The following is a 14,476-nucleotide window of genomic DNA, read 5'->3' as shown; positions in this document are numbered from 1 at the left end:
CTGCTTTTGAAATGCTAAGTGGGTTTTTGATACATACACCAGACTTTCCCCAAGGGAATATAAACCAATTATTTTTAGCCAGGATTTGATTATGTGCCTTCCACTAAATTTAGTTCAGTGTCAGAATTCACAAAGCATAAATGCCTGTATGGTCTTAAGCACTAGATTACCTTTACATCACCCTGAAAATTGCATATTTTGAAAAGTTATTCTCCTACTTTTAGAACTTGTTCCCTGGGTAGATGGGATATTAACAGTCAGTTGGAAAGTACTCAGCACAGAACGGTATCGTTACTGCATTTACAAAGATCACAGTTGTTAAGCATTATTGTGAAACTATCACAGCAGAAAGTTACCATGTACAGTATTCATTTTATTATTCTTTCTTAAAGATTTTTATATTTTGATCCTACTAGGAGTGCTAAAATAATTTGATAATTACCAACTGCCTAGACTTAATAAGTATCTTCCAAATAAATTTATTCTTATTTACATTAAAGACACATTCTTGAACTTTTTTCCCCATATTCTGAGCCATCAAGATTTAAAATCCCTTACAAGTTTTATAATCAAAATGTCACTTGCCAGTTTGCACTAACATAAGAAATGATAAATAGCAGTAATAATGCATGGTCTTGATTATACACGGAGAATGGGTATTGCCAAGGAGCGGATAATGTTTATATGGGACCACTACCACCAAGAGCTTTCTATCATTTTATTTTTGGCCTTTACAACACATCTGTAATAAAGATTATATAAACCATGTATAAAGTATCAAAACCGCTGATTTGATCCAGGTTTTTCATCCCATAAACATTGTCATACTCAGAGTGAGGCAAATACACGCTGAAGAACAGGTAAGAACTTGTCAGAGGTATAGATCAAGGAAGTCACTTCTTACTAGTTTTGACACTGTAGCGTATGACGTCACGGCAGAGTTCCAAAAGCCTGTGATGTGGCTCTCCTGTGTCTCTCATCTCCAAATCCAGGAGCTCTTTCAGTTGTTCAGGAGGCTGCCATTCACAAACCTGGAGGGTTAGCAACGGAACAGCTCATTGAGCACCCGTGAGATCCAGGCATTGAATGAATGTCAGAAGCATGAACTAGCTTCCCTTAGGAAGCTTCCAGACAAGTGGGAGAGACAGAGACGTAAATGTGCAACCACAGTTTAGCATGGAAAGAGCTACAACAGGAATGTAAAAATCACTGAAACAAATGAGGAGCCTCGGCTCAGATTTGGAAGGTCGAAGATTTCCTGGAGGAACTGATATCTAGGTTGTTATGTAAAATAAGAGCAGAGTGGACCAAGCAAAGATTAAGACAGGGGTCCCCAAACTTTTTACACAGGGGGCCAGTTCACTGTCCCTCAGACCATTGGAGGGCCAGACTATAAAAAAAAGTATGAACAAATCCCTATGCACACTGCACAGATCTTATTTTAAAGTAAAAAAAAAAAAACAAACTGGAACAAATACAATATTTAAAATAAAGAACAAGTAAATTTAAATCAACCAACTGACCAGTATTTCAATGGGAACTATGCTCCTCTCACTGACCACCAATGAAAGAGGTGCCCCTTCCGGAAGTGCGGCGGGGGCTGGATAAATGGCCTCAGGGGGCCGCATGTGGCCCGTGGGCCGTAGTTTGGGGACCCCTGGATTAGGAGGTGGGGGGCTGCAAGGGGGAGTCTAGATGGAAGAAACAGGAGTGAGGAAGGCTAAAATACGGAAGATGAGCTCATGGCACATGGGAAGAAGGAAGGAAGTTTGGTGTGGCTAGAAGATGCAGTCTGAAGAAGGGAGAGGTGAGCATTGAGGTTGGAATAGGAAATACCTGCTAACTAGTCTCTGTGCTTATATCCTTGTGACAGTCTACTATCAACCTAGCACAGTCATTTCTCTGCTCAAATAGTTCCATATTTTTCAAAGTAAAGCCAAAGTCTGTACAATGACCTAAAATGATCCTGTGTAATCTGCTTACCCTGGTAGTGTTTCCTTTCTGTCTCATCCAGCATGACTTTCCACCCTGGCTTCCTTGTTCTTAATTTTTTTTCTATTTATTTATTTTAGAGAGGAGAGAGAGAGAGAGTGAGAGAGAGAGAGAGAGAGAGGAGGAGCAGGAAGCATCAACTCCCATATGTGCCTTGACCAGACAAGTACAGGGTTTTGAACCGGCAACCTCAGCGTTCCAGGTCAGGTTTATCCACTGCGCCACCAGAGGTCAGACCTCCTTGCTGTTTTTAAATGCACCAGGCATGCTCCCAGCTTAGGGTCTTTGCACTGGTTGGACCCTCCACCATATATCCTTCTAGCTAATTTCCTCACTGCTTTCAAAGTTCTACTCAAATGTCATTTCCTCAATGACAGCAATCCTGATTCCCTTACTAAAAGACAAGCTGCACATTACCCTATCTCTATCAATCTCCCCTCAATTTTCTACTCTTCACTTTTCTGTAGCACTTATCACCATCCAACATTTATTATTTCCTATATAATCAATATGAGAGCCAAGACATTGGTCTCTTCGCTGGTCCCAAGTAACTAACACAGAGCCTGCCATATAAGGGGAAGCTCAATAAAGGTGTGATGAATGAATGAATGAATGAATGAAGAAATAAGCAAGACTCAGATTATGACAGGCTTTATGTGGCATGTCACAGAGTTTGAACTTGGCACTGAGGAAGCCTTTGGAATGTTTTGGACAGGGTGATGATACAATCATATCTTTGTTTTGGACAACAGCTTTTGTTGCCCTATGAGGATTCCAAGTAAAATTGGAGATAAAGGTTATTGTAATGAATCAGGCTAGAGAAGGTGGTAAGCTGGATGAGAGTAGATACGAGTATTTTTAGAGATATTTAAAATGCAGAATCAGTAGAACTTGGGCATCATTTCGCAGTGAGGATGGGAGGAAAAATAACCGAGAACAATCCTGAGGTCTCTAGCATGCACACATAGGTTGATGGTAGTGATAGGGAGATGCGTCTGCTTCTGGACAGGGTAGGGAGGATGAGTTTTGAGAATATTTAGTCTAAGGCTTCTCAGGACATCCAAAAGGGGCACAGCAGTTGGTCGGAAGGTTCTGTGGAAGATGAGGAAGAGAGGTTCAGGCACACAGTGTGATAACTTCACATGGTTGACACAGCTCAGAGAGAATGAACCTACAGCGAAGAGGTTCAGAATCTCGCCTGAGCAACACCAATACTTGAGAAATAGGCAAAGGGAGAGGAGCTCATGTGTGAGGTGGAGAACACCCCTTAAGAGGCAGGGAGAATCCTAGTGCTATTAAAACAAGGAAAAAAGAATGTTCTAAGGAAGAGAAGACAGACGGTCATCACTGTCAAATCCTAGTGACAAGCCAAATTAGATAAAGACTGAGAAGTGCTTGTGGGGGTTATCAACAAGGAGGCGTTCTTGGCAAGAGCGGTTTGACTTAGGTAGGAGTGCAGGCCAGATTGCTGAGAGGTGACAATGGAGGAGGTGAGAAATTAGAGGGAGGAAGGGAGGGAAGACACTCTTTAAAAAGTCTGTCTGTGCAGAGGAGGAGAGAGACAGGGGAGTAGTCAGGAAGAGGGAAGGCTAAGGGGTGGGAGGCTGGGGGAAGCAGGAGGAAATACCGAGTTGTCCAAGAGGTATGGGATTAAACTCTGATGTCAGGACTATGACAGGCAGAGGTAAATCAAAAGCAACTGAAACAATGAAAAAGGATTAACTGCTGATACACACAACAACATGGATGAATCTCAAATAAATTTTGCTGAAGGAAAACAGCAAGACTGAAAATGGAGCTGGAGAGCATTCTGCTAAGTGAGGTAAGCCAGTCAGAGAAAGATGAGAGCCCTATGATTTCACTCATATGTGAGATCTAATGAACAAAACGAACTAACCAGCAAAATAGAAACAGACTCATACACGGAGAGCAGCTGTTGGGAGGAGGGTTGGGGGGAGGGAGGTGAGGGATAGAGCAAAAAAGGACAAACAACAACAACAACAACAACAAAATGACAGTGTAGTGACTGCTGGGTTGGGGTGGGGAAGGGTATAGGGGAGATAAACCGTGATGGATGAAGACTTGACTTGGGTGGGGGTTGAACACACAACACAGTGTATAGAGATTGTTGTAGAGTTGGGCACCTGAAACTTGTAAAACTATATTAACCAGTGTCACCCCAATAAAATTCAATTAAAAAAAAAGCTACTTTGTGCTATGATTCCATCTATCCGACATTTTGGAAAAGACAAAACTACAGGGACAAAAAAAAAACAAAAACGATGAATGGCTGCTAGGGTCTAGAGTTGAGGGGAGAGTTAGAATACATTGGGGTATGGAGAAATCTGGGGGGTGATGGAACTGTTCTATATCTGGATGGTGGTGATGGTTCCATGACTTTTCACAACACGTAGAAAAGTACATAGAAGAGTAAATTTTACTAAATATAAGTTATAATTCATTAAAAATAAAAAAAGGCAGCTGAGGAAGTATGTCTACCACAGAGGGTACTAGAAGTAATCATCTCACTAAGTGTGGGGTTATATAAGCAGTTCACCTTATTTATTTTATTTTTTAAATTAAATTTATTGGGGTGACATGGGTAAATAAAACGATTAAGCAATTCTATAACATGTCACCTATACATTGCATTGTGTGCCCACCATCCAAGTCAAACCTTCCATATTTGAGCTCCTTTGCCCCTTACTACTCCTCACCTCCCTTACCTTTTAACGATACCCTGTTAGATCTCTGGCAAGGGAGGCTAAGTTAGTGGCATAAAAACTTTTCCCCTCCCTCAACCCCAGCAGAGCTTTCCATCCACATTCACATAGATAGCCTACATATCTACTATTGATATATTCTGATTAACTTAAGGATCCTTAATTGATAACTTAGGATTTTAAGTCTCCTTTTCTCATCTTTTTCCCCATCGGTTCCTTCTGTGAACACTTCTTTCTAGGCAAAAAAAAGGTCCCCTTACTATGTTAAATGAATCTTGTTCTTTTGCAACTCCCTCTCCATATTTACCTTCCTGCTTTCTTCAGCTCACAGGGGCTGACTTCACCCTGCTCATCAAAACCTTCCCTGACCTTCACATTCTACATCAAAGCTCAAAGGGCCCACTCCTCTGTGAAATCCCCAGCCAGTCACAGTCACAGAGCATTTATTACATTTTTTTACTGGGACCCCCTGTTCTATTTTCCAATGAAAACTTACTCTTTCAATTAGATTATAAATTCAGTTCACAGCTGAGCCTTTATCTTATTTTTCTTTATACTCCCCAAGGCCAGATATAATGTCTTACCCATAGCTAACACTTAGTTAATATTTAATGACTTAATAAAGGCCAATTAAAAAAAATCTTACCAGAGGAGCAATGTGTTCCAAAGTAAAGCAGGGACAAAATATTTCACAAGTACAGCTAAGACCAGAAAATAGGCAATTATAAATATATCATCAGGAAATATCAGTGACTTTGCCTTGAACATAACTATTCAAAGTTCACTGGTCATTTTAATCTATTTTTGTATTAATTTTCCCAAATGCATGTGATCAAAAATTCAGAATAAATTCCATTTCACGTTTAAAATGGTTTTTTTTTTTTTTTAAATGAAACTTATTTCTGATAAACAGAACTGGAATAAAAATCTGTTGATCCATTTTTGGTAATACAATTCCATTAGAAAAGGTGATCAGTGTGAGAAAGGGTGATTTAGAGATATTAAGAGACACAGAGGAGCAGTTAAAGGGATAGACTTCCTGGCTTTTAGTGCCAGCTCAGATGCTCACTAGCCTGTGACCTTGGGCAAAGTACTTGACCTGTGTATGTGTGTCTCTTTTTCCTTTTTTCCTTTATCTCTAAAATGGAATTAACAAGGAGTACCTTCCCTTGCGGGGTGTTTAAGAATTAAATACACAAATACATATGGAATAGTCCCCCTTACAACATCATCTGGCTCATCCTACATACTCTTAAGAGTAGATGTTGTCAGTAGTAGTTCCCACATCATTTTGAATCTGAATGTGGGCTTCAATTTGAAACCTAAAACCAATCATTGGTACCAGTCAGCAGTCAGACTTAACCACCCAAGATTTCTAAACCTAAGCTCAGACAAGCTCCGGGTAAGGACCCTCAGATGAATTTTAAAACATTTCGCACCCTTTCTACCTTCAGCTTGGTCTTTATTAGCTAAATAAAGAAGGTGTACCAAGAACTGGAGAGCAAAGTGTATTTTAAGGACTATACAAGTCAGACCCTCAGGTAGTTCATAATCTATAGTATTATCCAGAGCAGGAAGCTGCAGCCCTGTGCTTTGAGGCCTTAGATGCATAAGTTCTGGAGTCCCAGCCGATCCTCCTACAAATACTGGCTTTTATGAGTTCACCCTTCCAAGAGAGCAGATAGAGGGGCACAGGGACTGGTGCAAACATTTCCATCGAGGCAGCCCCTTGAGACAAAGGCATAGAGGCTATCAAAGTGTATGCTTCCCATTCCCCGTATATCTAGCCATCCAGATTTGGGGAGGGGGGGGGAACTAGTCTTTCCCATTCCTGAGATTTCTTATAGGCTTCCACTTTTTACCTTCTCATTGACATCTGTAGCCTTCAAAACCACCTCTTCCATTATGAGCCTACAGGCCTCTTCAACAAATTTTTCTCCTGCTTTCGCATCGGTCGTGGGACCATTCAGTATGACCCCATCCACAAGAACAGTGTTCTTCTTAGTCGGGACTGCCTCCTGTTGACCACTATCTCCTGGAAGCACACAGAGAAATGGTGTTTGAGAGATCATCTGAACTGACCACAGCAAAACACAGGGTAAAAAAGTGAATCGTCACCCCCGCTTCAAATGGCGTGCTTTGTTTTAATACCATTCATTTGCAGCACTGACGCTGACGGTATCTTAGACAGTGCCCAACCGCAGAGTTAGAAAAAGAAACTTCTATGTTCCGTTCCTGCAGCATCTTGTTTAGCACCAGGGATTGTGGAGGAGCTCAAAAATGAAAAACAAAAAAACACAACAACAACTAAACCCAACCCATTTGACTCCCTCTTGCAAACACCTTCCAAACATGTACAAGAGATCTTTGTAAACACGAGCTCCTCTTTCATGAACACAACCTCTCTTGTGGTTTTTTAAGGATTGATCTTAAAAGTATTTAAGAAGTCATCCCTAAAGAAGAAAAAACAATCTCAAAATGTCACTTTTCTTAACTTTACATTTTAAGCTCATGTTTAAATCGCCCTTTCTATCACAGACAGTGCTTTGTCCACGAGAGACACCCTCTCCACCCCCCGCCTCTTAAATCTCCTCAGCCATTTCCTACTGAAAGAGGATAAAAGGAAATGTGGAGCAGGGTGGTTGGTGTACACCCATAGTGAATGCCTTTAACCTCCTCCAATTTGCAGTTTAGCACAGGCGGAAAGATGAGACAGAACATTTTTAGGATGGCACAATTGCCGCTAAGTGACTAAAGGTTAAAAGTCAGCCTGGAAATTAATATCTGAGAACAAAAGATAGCCCTCCACAAACACAATTTTGGCAACTTAATCCAGATAGTTCCACCAATATCTGCTACAGGCTTTGATTTGATTTTTTTTCTTTTTCTAATTAGTATCTCCTCCTTAGAATCTTCATGTCTATTTATATGTTGTGGAAATGGACAGAAACAATTTTTTTTAAAGTGTTTTTCAGCACCACACCTACCACCGTGCCTTACTTCTACTTCGCAAAATGACCTTAAACAGGCCACTAACACTATTTCAAATGTTTTCATACTGACTGAGGGCTCTACCGGCATTAGCATTTATTACGCTGTTGAGTTTGTCTTCTCCGCCATGTGAAATGTGGTGATATAATTCTGTGGTTTATAAAACCTCTAATTCTCTTGCCGGCAACAAGCTCAAATGGTGTTTGCTCACGGAGGCGGATGAGGTGCCACCAGAAGATGCCCCTGATCTGGGAAAGATGGAATCTGCAGCAAGCGATCCTCCGTCTTTCATCCTCACACCGGAGGGCGAACCATCCATCCAGAGCTGCGATGTCAAAGTTTAATTCCACCCTTCGGTTTCAGTTCTCTTTCATGGGAAGGAATGTATTTAACATGGTTTAGGGCCAAGTGTCAAAGGAATGGAATTGCACATGAAGGAGGAAATGCCCTACACCTAAAGGCACGTTCCTCCCCTGAATTTTTAGGTCCTAAAAATAAACGGGAAAAGAGGGCAATTATTCAGGAAACCCTGGTTATGTCAGTAGGCAGTGCTATTATTAAACACACACACAAAAGTTAGGGTTTTTTTTTTTTTTTTTTACCTCATTAGTAGGATTTCAGGTTTTTATTGCCCAGGGAATAGCAGTCACTCTGTAGCCCTCTCGGATTAGAGCCTCTCTCTCTCTATTTCTCTCTCGTTAAAAATGTCAAACATCCACTTGCAACCAGAATAGCAGTGAAATTGGAATTAAAATCATCTCTGTCTCCACAGCAATCAATTAAAAATACCCATAATTCATACAATTATCTAGAATAAAATACTATAAAAGTTGGGGATAGAGTATTCCTCTTTGCTCGATAAACGTTTTCTTTCTACTGTCAGACGTGAGTACATGACTCTTCCTCTCCCTGCACTTTCCCAAATCGGAAAAGACCCTCTGGAGATTCTATAGTAGGTCAAGCCGTGACCTTTGGGGAAGCATTCCCATGACTTCCAATCTAACTGCCGGAGGTATAGTGGTTAACCATAAAGTCTTTCAATTGAAGGAATCTTCCACGTGGCCAGAATATAACTTCTTTCTATTACACCCTTCCCCGAAACTATCAAATGCTTAGATCAGTGTAGCAGCCCCTCAACTAAGCTCCCAACCTCCACCCACACCTTGCATGCCATGTGGATTCTTATCAACATAGCAGCTCCTACATTTCTTCGAAAAGATCATTCAGACCACATGATGACTATTCTACTCTAACCAGCCAATGGCCACTGACCTCATTAAACCCAAGGCCAAGTCCCTAGAATGACACCGAAGGCCCTAAGTGGACCCCTTTCCCCATCATCTCTTGGACCTCAAACCTGATTTCTCATGACTGTCCTCTATGGTCACCGCTTTGGACTCATCAATATTCCTTGACTCTTTCCTTAAACATCAGATTCTCAACAAGGCCTTCTTTGATAACCCTGCTTCTACCCACAACCACTTCTCTCCCCAACCTTCTTTCTCTTCTTTATTTGACTCAAGAGCTGTGACCACCATGTGACATACAACATGCATTTAATCATTTATTTGTTTAAATATCTGTCTCTCTAACAGAGGTTAAGTTCTATGAGAGCATGAGTTTGTAGCTGTTGCTTTCATCTGGTTTCTGCACCACCCAGAAAGGACCTTGTTGATTCTAAGAGCCTGATAAATATTTGTCGGCTACTAAATAAAAGAAACCAGCAAGCCAGTGATCATGCCCTCCTCCTCTTAGATGCCACTGCAGGTTACCAGACCTACCTGAGCAGGAGATACCTTTGGCGAGGATGGGACAGACATAGAGCACAATTCATGGGTGAGAGAAGAGACAGTAGAACTGAAAGAACAACCTATGGAACAGGGTCAACTAGTCATAACTGAGTTTGGTCTTTGGAGTATCAAAAACCGCTGAATGAGATCCTCTCACTTTCTTCTCCTCCCATTCGTTCTACTGTTGCCACTCTCTTTTCCTATTTCATAGTCATTGACTTCTGAGAGTCAGTCCATCATCCAATCTTACTCCATGAACCACCATTCCATATGTGAAAACCAGTTGACCTCAAAACACTCTGACTTCTGAATGTCCACCAATTCCTCAACGCCTTATCTTCCAAAACTCTACATGAGCACAGCTTATGTTTTTTTTTTCTTTTTCAAAGAGAGGTACAGCTCTCCCTTGTTTAGCAAACAATAAATTCAGCTTCAACTCATTTCAGCTATTGAGAGGCAGCCTCTTTCCTTTGACTAAGATTGAATACATTTAATACAGATAAAGATTTAAAATAGTGCCTAGTACATGTTTTTAATATTAACTAAATAAATGTTAGGTAATATTATTAGTAGGCAATATCTATTTAATATTTATTAAATATATAAATGCGTAAGAACAAAGTGACATTTACAATGTGACTCTAAGCTATGACAGTAGGAAGGGAGGCCTTCTCAGAGTTGTCAAAATAATCAAGGCAATGAAGTCTAGACCAAGTGGCTGGTGAGTTATCCGCTGTGGAAGGGTGGGAAGAGAGGATCGCAATGGTAGGTGACTGTCACTTTTTCTGCCGCAATATTCAGGACACAGATGACAGTCACGCAGTTTAGCCCAGAATGGGAGGGCATAGTTCAGCTGTTGGCATTGACAAGCACTCAACCGCTCTGTGAGAACTGACTGGCTGACTGTACCGTTCTCATGCAAGTCATCCTATCTAACCCTTCTGCACAATCCAAAACCTCCTGCACGATCCAGTGGCTTAGACGGTGAGAACTGACTGGCTGACTGTATCGTTCTCATGCAAGTCATCCTATCTAACCCTTCTGCACAATCCAAAACCTCCTGCACGATCCAGTGGCTTAGACGGTGAGAACTGACTGGCTGACTGTATCGTTCTCATGCAAGTCATCCTATCTAACCCTTCTGCACAATCCAAAACCTCCTGCACGATCCAGTGGCTTAGACGGTGAGAACTGACTGGCTGACTGTACCGTTCTCATGCAAGTCATCCTATCTAACCCTTCTGCACAATCCAAAACCTCCTGCATGATCCAGTGGCTTAGACGGTGAGAACTGACTGGCTGACTGTACCGTTCTCATGCAAGTCATCCTATCTAACCCTTCTGCACAATCCCAAACCTCCTGCACGATCCAGTGGCTTAGACATCCAGAGCGCTGAGTTCTAGTCTTACTGTGTCACTCCCAAGCTTTCTGATCTTGGTATAACACAACCTTTCTGTGCCTCGCTTTTCTCATGTATAAAACAAGAGACAATTTGAGGACAGTGCCTGGCTGGTTCTTAGAAAACTCTGGAAAAGATTGACTAAGATTCCGACTTCTAAGTTGCTACCCAAAGGTTTTTATTCTAGGTTGGGGCCCAGAATCTCAAATTTTAGCAAGCACTCTAATTTATACTAATGGTATGGAAATACCTATACCAATATGCAGGTGGGTTTAGGAATCACTGTTCTGGCTGACTCTGAGGTTATGTTAACATGTTTTCATTTTTATGTGTTTATTTTAGTGATGAGAGAGAGGGAGAAGGGGAGGAGGAACAGGAAGCATCAACTCCTATAGGTGCCTTGACCAGGCAAGCCCAGGGCTTCAAACCAGTGACCTCAGTGTTCCAGGTCAATGCTTTACCCACTGCACCACCACAAATCCGCCTCATGTTAACATGTTTTAAGTGTAAACCATATAGACATTTGGGGTTAAGACTTAAGGTTATAGAAGAACTTGACGTATCAGGGCAGACTGCTGAAGTAGAAAACTTATCTTTTCTTTGGATATCTGTAGTAATAAATATAATAATAATAATATAAAAACTTCATCACTTCTTAAAGTGGCAACTCCATTGACAGGTTAAATGGCCACAATGTTTCTACTTACAGTGATTCCATTTTGTATTATTTCTATAGGCTTGCAAATTGGTGGACAAATCAAGCCTCATTTCTCTTCCATAGGACTCTAGTCCAAGTATGCAAAAACGTCTCTCAACTTTCACCTCCATCTCTTTTCTGCCGGTTAAAACTGCTCCAGTTTTTTGAATGGTTTCTGATGCCCATGGTTACTAGTCTGGGCCAGTTTATTTTTATCTTAAAAATGAGGCATTGCACAGAACTCCAGGTGTGGTCTCACCCACTCTACATCTGTATTTCCCATGCTCTCGTCACTATATTCCAACCGTAAGGCTTCCGTCAGGACCCGGTTGATTCCAAAGCTCAAGGCGTGAGACCAGACCGATCCTGGCCAAATTCTAACTGCTGCTGTGACCTTACCCACGTTACTTAACTTCCATGTGATCCAGATTTCTCATCTGGCAAGTGAGAAAAATAGCCCTGCCCTTGGCATTGAGTCATTGGGAGGATTGAATATGCCAACGCATGCAAGCTGCTGAGCAAAGTGCCAGCAACAGAGTAAGGAACACAGTAAGTGGTAACTATTAATGTGACTCAGTCTCTGTGAACTTTCTTTTGGCACCTGCGTTACACTCTTGGCTCAGGTAAAGGTTAAAATTAATAGCCTTGGGTCTTTCTGAAACAGACTGCCAGTAAGAGACAAGCTTCCCATCCAAGACTCTCATTGTTAAGAGCAAATTAGCAATAAGAACATAATGCTTGGTTTCAAAGAATAGAAATGAGGAACAATAGATCAAAATAGATCAAAAGTGAATCGAGGTTGGGAGGATAAAGAACTCTTTAGAAAACTTGTGACAAAGACATTGGAGACCCAGGGACTTCTACAGGTCAGGTCTTAGAGAGCCCAATATGGCAGGCCAAGATACACATGAGAAGCAGAGCCTGGGAAAGCAGGTTTTATTCATTAATAAGTTCATACGGACCTACTAGGTGCCAAACACCCTGCCTGGTCCCTGGGAATATAGGAGTACACAGCACAGAGTCTCCGTTCTCAAGTTGCTAAAAACCTAAAAAGAGAATATTTAGTGAGCCAGGGGGAAAGAAAAATAGAGCTTAAAAACAAAACAAAACCTGAAGAGACATTTCCCTGTTCTAGATTTTCTAAGACAGGTGCCTCTTCTAAGCTCAAAAAAGTAGACACCTAACTTAGCTGTGGCACCTGGCATTGCCAGACTCATACATCATTTGCATCCTTTTTAAATTTCACCCACATTTAGAGCCCTTTTTGTTGTCTTAGAAACAATATGCCAATGAGAAGGGAACCATGGACAACCTACAAGGAAGAAGACTATAGCAAATAAACAAATAATTAAGAAATAACAATAATACAAAGCAGTGGCCACAGAAGCTCTGAAAGTCTAGGTAACAGTAACAAATGCAGAGGTTTAATTTCTGGATGTAGTAGAATAATGAACAAAAAGGACACAGACGTACATTTATTTGGGTCAGATGGGCAATACAGTTAATATAAAGGCAGATAGATACATCGTTAAAATGATTGCAGGCCCTAATAAATGTTCCAAAGAAAATCACTGGAATGACTTGCTAGAATTAGGACAAGAAGCTATTTTAGAGCCTGGTCAGAGGACGGCATCTCTGCAGAACAGACATTTGAATTGAGATGTGACAGAGGAGCTGGAGCCAGAGGTGGAAAAAGACTTGAAAAGAGAACAGCCCAGGCAGAGGGGACAGAAAACGCAAATCATCGATAAATTGGCCTCTTAAAGAAACAGAAAGAGGCCCTGGCCGGTTGGCTCAGTGGTAGAGCGTCGGCCTGGCGTGCGGGGGACCTGGGTTCAATTCCCGGCCAGGGCACATAGGAGAAGCGCCCATTTGCTTCTCCACCCCCCTCCCTTCCTCTCTGTCTCTCTCTTCCCCTCCCGCAGCCGAGGCTCCATTGGAGCAAAGATGGCCCGGGCGCTGGGGATGGCTCCTTGGCCTCTGCCCCAGGCGCTAGAGTGGCTCTGGTCGCGCAGAGCGACGCCCCGAAGGGGCAGAGCATCGCCCCCTGGTGGGCAGAGTGTCGCCCCTGGTGGGCGTGCCGGGTGTATCCCGGTGGGGCGCATGCGGGAGTCTGTCTGACTGTCTCTCCCCGTTAACAGCTTCAAAAAAAAAAAAAGAAAAAAAAAAGAAAAAAAAAAAAGAAACAGAAAGAGATCAATGTGGCTCCAGCGTAAGAACAGGAGAAGGAAGGGATCAAGTGAGGTTTGGAAAGATAGGCACGAAGCAGACTGGGTAAAGTATTTTACCCTAAAAGCAACAGGAAGCTGCTTCAGGGCTTTAAACTGAGGAGTAACCTGAGCTGGTTTACATTTTTACAAAACTACTCTGAGACCGTGCGGGTGACGGACTGTCGGGGGCAGACGTGGAAACAGTGAGGTTGCCTAGGAGGCCCCCGGAGAAGTCCAGGTAACGAATAATGGCAGCTCTGGTCAGAAAGGTAGCAGCAGAGCTGTAGCAAAGCGGGAGACACTTTGGTGGTGAAGCCAAGAGGACTTGCTGATAAGTGGAGGTAGGGGGTCAAGCAAACGAAAGAATCTGAGGTGCTCCTGGGTTTAGGGTCTGAGACACCAGGGAAATGCCGGGGCCTATATTGATATCGGAATCACTGGACAGGGGCAAATTGGGTAAGCGGGTGGTGAGGTAGGTACAGAGAATCAAGATTTTTCACCAATTAGTAGAAAAATGGTTATGATGGTATAGAAACAAGGGTCATATAGCTAGGACACCAATGGCAAAAAAACTAAGCAACATGAAGTAGGCAGAAAAGTGTGTGTGTGTGTGTGTGTGTGTTTGTGTGTGTGTGTGTGTGTGTGTCTGTGTTCAGGAAACCCCAGGGACTGC

At 42.1% G+C, this 14,476-nt stretch overlaps 1 protein-coding gene across 2 annotated transcripts in view; it reads right to left on the bottom strand.

Annotated features, from left to right (window-relative positions):
• The window catches only part of GADL1 (glutamate decarboxylase like 1), a 186,774-nt gene that overhangs the window by 148,373 nt on the left and 23,925 nt on the right, over positions 1–14,476 (bottom strand). For both annotated transcript variants that reach the window (XM_066350801.1, XM_066350802.1), the window contains exons 2-3: positions 6,578–6,750; positions 905–1,031 (exon numbers count right to left, since the gene is read on the bottom strand). In XM_066350801.1, coding sequence (XP_066206898.1) covers positions 905–1,031; positions 6,578–6,750 — 300 coding nt within the window. The remainder of the gene's footprint in view (positions 1–904; positions 1,032–6,577; positions 6,751–14,476) is intronic.

Source organism: Saccopteryx leptura, chromosome 10 (assembly GCF_036850995.1).
Source record: "Saccopteryx leptura isolate mSacLep1 chromosome 10, mSacLep1_pri_phased_curated, whole genome shotgun sequence".
NCBI lineage: Eukaryota > Metazoa > Chordata > Mammalia > Chiroptera > Emballonuridae > Saccopteryx > Saccopteryx leptura.
The sequence above is the reverse complement of the archived record's forward strand: the minus strand, read 5'-3'. Positions and strand labels throughout refer to the sequence as shown.